At 48.8% G+C, this 5,530-nt stretch overlaps 1 protein-coding gene across 2 annotated transcripts in view; it reads left to right on the plus strand.

Moving 5' to 3' along the window:
• Window positions 1–5,530, plus strand: part of ehd4 (EH-domain containing 4) — a 223,137-nt gene extending 217,607 nt beyond the window's left edge. For both annotated transcript variants that reach the window (XM_053335969.1, XM_053335968.1), the window contains 2 exons: window positions 1,369–1,533; window positions 4,624–5,530. In XM_053335969.1, coding sequence (XP_053191944.1) covers window positions 1,369–1,533; window positions 4,624–5,181 — 723 coding nt within the window. In that variant the 3' untranslated portion in view covers window positions 5,182–5,530. The remainder of the gene's footprint in view (window positions 1–1,368; window positions 1,534–4,623) is intronic.

Raw genomic sequence — 5,530 nt, forward strand, 5'->3', positions numbered from 1 at the left:
ACCTGTCCTCTCTGTGTGTGTGTGTGTGTGTGTGTGTGTGTGTGTGTGTGTGTGTGTGTGTGTGTGTGTGTGTGTGTGTGTGTGTGTGTGTAGCGGCCTTCCTGTCTGAACTCTGTGATTGAGGAAACTGTTGTATAAACAGCGATGTTGTTGAACGGAGCTCAGCTGAGTCCTGACAGCGGGGTGTGTGTGTGTGTGTGTGTGTGTGTGTGTATACATATGTGTTTATAATAGGGCTGTGAAACGATTAATTCTTTTAATCGAGATTAATCTCAGAGTTTCCATAGTTAATCGCGATTAATGGCGTTTTGAATTGCATGTTTAAAACCCTGTTATTTTCCATTTGAAGGCAGTTTTAAGCCCATAATGTAAAGCATTTCTTACCAGAGTGTCTTAACTGGGAATCAATCACGGCTCTGCTGCGACTCCCACACTCCAAAATGGTCCTTTGGTGGAGCTGAGGCTGGCTTGGCTGCACCTGGGTGTTTAGCGTGGAGGTGCTAACTCAAACTCCACGTACTCCGGTGGTAGTTAAACTCCGTTTGACACAGGTTGCATTTTACTTTTGACTTGTCAACTGAAGCGTCTGGAAGTGTTTTAAAGTTAAACAAGCCGTTCAAAAGTCCAGTAGCTCTCTTACTTTCCATCAGCGCGGTAGGTTTACTGCAGGAGGCCACTTCAAAGCATAGCGCTACAGCTAGAGGAGCCGTCTACGGGGGAGTAGAAGGGACAAAAAGGCTTGACACATTAAAATGAGATTAACCCTTTATTGGGCAAATAATTATATTTGGTAACTTCTGTAAATATCCCAAAATATCCTTCCTTCCTTCTTTCCTTCCTTCTTTCTTCCCTTTCTCTTTTCCTTTCTCCCTCCATCGTTCCTTTCCTTTCCTTCCTTCCATCTGTCCTTCCTTCCATCTGTCCTCCCTCCCTCCTTCTCTCCTCCCTTCCTTCTTTCCTTCCTCCGCCCTTCCTTCCTTCCTTTCCTTACTTCCATCTGTTCTTCCTCCCTCCCTTCTTCTCTCCTCCCTTCCTTCTTTCCTTCCTCCATCCCCCTTTCTTCTTCCTTCCTTCCTTCTTTCTTCCCTTCCTCCCTCCCTCCCTCCCTCCCTCCTTCTCTCTTTCTTTCCTCCCCCCTACCTTCCTTCCTTCCTTCCTTCTTTCTTTCCTCCGTCCTTCCTTCATATAAACCAGTCTGTAATAGAAGAGTGTTTCCCAGCATGACACCTCCAAAAATAGACTGGCACTTATACACCTTTATTTACGGTAATTGATTATCTGTCAATCTTCTAATCGATTAATCAGAATCGATTAATCAGAATCGATTAATCAGAATCGATTAATCGTGCCTGTCCCGTTGGCCTGCAGGTGCACGCTTACATCATCAGCTACCTGAAGAAGGAGATGCCGTCTCTGTTCGGCCGTGAGAAGAAGAAGGAGGAGCTGATCATGAGGCTGCCGGAGATCTACACCATCCTGCAGAGAGAGCACCACATCAGCCCCGGAGACTTCCCCAACGTCGCCAAGATGCAGGTACAAACCCCCCCCCCCCCACACACACACACACCTCCTCCTCCTCCTGTTCCTCCACCTCCTTCTGCTTCTTCTCCTCCTGCTCCTGCTTCTCCCTCCTCCTCCTTCTTCTTTTCCATCCTCCTGCTTCTTCTTCTCCTCCTCCTGTTTCTTCTCCTCCTCCTGCTTCTTCTCCTTCTGCTCCTCCTCCCTTCCTCCTGCTCCTTCTCCTCCTCCTGCTTCTGCTCTTCCTCCTGCTTCTTCTCCTCCTGCTTCTTCTCATCCTCCTTCTGCTTCTTCTTCTCCTCCTGCTTCTTCTCCTTCTGCTCCTCCTCCCTTCCTCCTGCTCCTTCTCCTCCTCCTGCTTCTGCTCTTCCTCCTGCTGCTTTTCCTCCTCCTCTCGTCCTCTCCTCTTCCTCCTCCTGCTCCTCCTCCTCATTCTGCTCCTCATACGCCTCCTCCTCCTCCTCCTCTTCTTCCTCCTCCTCCTCCTCCTGCTCCTGCATGTCGACCTCGTCCTCCTCATGCTCCTCCTCCTCTTCCTCCTCCCCCTCCTCCTCCTCCTGCAAGGTGCAGGTACAACCCTCCTCCTCCTCATGCTCCTCCTCCTCTTCCTCCTCCCCCTCCTCCTCCTCCTGCAAGGTGCAGGTACAACCCTCCCCCTCCTCCTCCTCCTATTCCTCCACCTCCTTCTGCTTCTTCTCCTCCTGCTTCTTCTCATCCTCCTGCTTCTTCTCCTCTTCCTGCTGCTTTTCCTCCTCCTCTCCTCCTCTCCTCTTCATCCTCCTCCTCCTCCCGCTGCTTTTCCTCCTCCTCTCCTCCTCTCCTCTTCATCCTCCTGCTGCTCCTCTTCCTCCTGCTCCTCCTCCTCATTCTGCTCCTCCTCTACTTCCTCCTCCTGCTCCTCCTCCTGCTGCTTTTCCTCCACCTCTCCTCTTCATCCTCCTCCTGCTCCTCTTCCTCTTCCTCCTGCTCCTCCTCCTCATCCTGCTTCTCCTCTACTTCCTCCTCCTGCTTTTCCTCCTCCTCCCCCTCCTCTTCCTCTTCCTCCTCCCCCCTCCTCCTCCTCCTACAAACCCCCCCCGCCCCCCCGAATAACCCCTGAAAAACAACTAAACATGACGTGACGAAGGATTCATGACGTTAACGTGTTTATTATAAAATGTTCTTAAAAGTGAACAAACTGAACTCTGAGAACACTCTGCAGCTGTGTGTGTGTGTGTGTGTGTGTGTGTGTGTGTGTGTGTGTGTGTGTGTGTGTGTGTGTGTGTGTGTGTGTGTGTGTGTGTGTGTGTGTCTCATTACATATGTATTTATTGGATTATTGAGGAGACAGAGAGACAGAGAGAGAGGATGTTGATGTTTAAGATTCTTTAGTTCCCCGGTGAGGAGCAGAACCTGAACACACACACACACACTGGGACACACACACACACACACACACACACATACACACTCACACACACACACACTCTGGGACATGTGTTGTGTAGTATTTGGATCCTCCCGCTGTGTTCTCACCCGGAGGTCAAAGGTCAGCAGAGGACTCGGTGTCCAGCTGCAGAGTCCCTGTTGACTGAAGCAGATCTGAAGAGGAACCAGAACTTTCAGGAGGTTTCGGTTCCAGAAGTTATTAAATAACACGACATCATAAATAATAAGAGAAGACCTGAGCATAGACCAGCACCCTCTGTCTGTTAACACTCCTGTTGTCCTCGAGTCAAGGAAGGGAGGGAGGAAGGAAGGAAGGAAGGAAGGAAGGAAGGAAGGGAGGGAGGAAGGAAGGAAGGAAGGAAGGGAGGAAAGACAGAGGAAAGAAGGAAGGAAGGAAGGTAGGAGGGAGGAAAGAAAGGGAGAAGGAGGGAGGAAGGAAGGAAGGAAGGAAAAGAGGAAGAGAGGAAGGAAGGAAAGAAAGAAGGGAAGGAAGGAATGAGGGAAGGAAAGAAGGATGGAGGGAGGAAGGAAGGAAGAAAGGGGATGGAGTAAAGAAAGAAGGAAGGGAGGCAGGAAGGAAGGAAGGAAGGAAGGAGGGAAGGAAAGAAGGAAGGGAGGATGGAGGAATGAAGGAGGGAAGGAAGGAGGAAAGACAGAGGAAGGAAAGAAGGAAGGAAGGAGGGAAGGAAAGAAGGAAGGAAGGAAGGAGGGAAGGAAAGAAGGAAGGAAGAAAGGTTAATTTGTGGTTACACCATTTGACATTTTCAGGAGCATTCAGTCTAACTTTTGGTAAAAAATCTTACCAACACTTATTAATCACTGCCTGATGATTAGAGCTGGTAATGTCTCTGCTCCTCCATCAGGACATATATTAATGTCTCTCCTCCTCCATCAGGACATATATTAATGTCTCTCCTCCTCCATCAGGACATATATTAATGTCTCTCCTCCATCAGGACATATATTAATGTCTCTGCTCCTCCATCAGAACATATATTAATGTCTCTGCTCCTCCATCAGGACATATATTAATGTCTCTCCTCCTCCATCAGGACATATATTAATGTCTCTCCTCCTCCATCAGGACATATATTAATGTCTCTCCTCCTCCATCAGGATATATATTAATGTCTCTCCTCCATCAGGACATATATTAATGTCTCTGCTCCTCCATCAGGACATATATTAATGTCTCTCCTCCATCAGGACATATATTAATGTCTCTCCTCCTCCATCAGGACATATATTAATGTCTCTGCTCCTCCATCAGCACATATATTAATGTCTCTGCTCCTCCATCAGGACATATATTAATGTCTCTGCTCCTCCATCAGGACATATATTAATGTCTCTCCTCCTCCATCAGGACATATATTAATGTCTCTCCTCCATCAGGACATATATTAATGTCTCTGCTCCTCCATCAGGACATATATTAATGTCTCTCCTCCTCCATCAGGACATATATTAATGTCTCTCCTCCATCAGGACATATATTAATGTCTCTGCTCCTCCATCAGGACATATATTAATGTCTCTCCTCCTCCATCAGGACATATATTAATGTCTCTCCTCCATCAGGACATATATTAATGTCTCTGCTCCTCCATCAGGACATATACTAATGTCTCTCCTCCTCCATCAGGACATATACTAATGTCTCTCCTCCTCCATCAGGACATGCTGCAGCACTACGACTTCAGTAAGTTCCCGTCTCTGAAGATGAAGCTCATCGAGTCGGTGGACAAGATGTTGGCCACAAAGATCGCCGTGCTGATGTCCATGATCCGCGACGAGGAGTCCAAGGCTCCGCCGGCGATGGTGTCGGGCGGCGCCTTCGAGGGCTCCCAGGACGGGCCCTTCGGTCAGGGCTACGGCGAAGGCATCAGCGCCGGGGCCGACGCCGAGGACTGGATCGTGAGCCGCGACAAACACCGCTACGACGAGATCTTCTACACGCTGATGCCCGTCAACGGGAAGATCACCGGCGTCAACGCCAAGAAGGAGATGATGAACTCGCGGCTGCCCAACACGGTGCTGGGGAAGATCTGGAAGCTGGCCGACTGCGACAAGGACGGCATGCTGGACGACGAGGAGTTCGCTCTGGCTCAGCATCTCATCAAAGTCAAACTGGAGGGATACGAGCTGCCCAGCGAGCTGCCCGATCACCTGGTGCCCCCCGTGCACCGTAAGAACCCCACCGCGGACGCCATGTACAACCACAGCGAGGACTAGAGCTGCACCCGACGCTGCTGCTGCTGCTGCACCCGACGCTGCACCCAAAGAGACTGACTGAGCAGAAGCATCAACGTTTGTGCTGCTGATGTTCAGACTGACAGAGAAACACATCAGCTGATCTACCTGCTCCAGAAGGTCCAACCTTAAATATACAGATAGATATATAAATATAATAAATATAATAAATATAACAGGCCAGCAAACACTCAAATTCAGTGTCAGAGGATTTTAGTACTTTTTATTTGGTCAGATTTGATGTAAAGTAAATGTAAATGTGGCCTCATCGTATTTCACTAACTCTGCTTTTATCCTGATATTCAACCTCTTTAACTTTCATTCTTCTTTT

Source organism: Scomber japonicus, chromosome 16 (genome assembly GCF_027409825.1).
Source record: "Scomber japonicus isolate fScoJap1 chromosome 16, fScoJap1.pri, whole genome shotgun sequence".
NCBI lineage: Eukaryota > Metazoa > Chordata > Actinopteri > Scombriformes > Scombridae > Scomber > Scomber japonicus.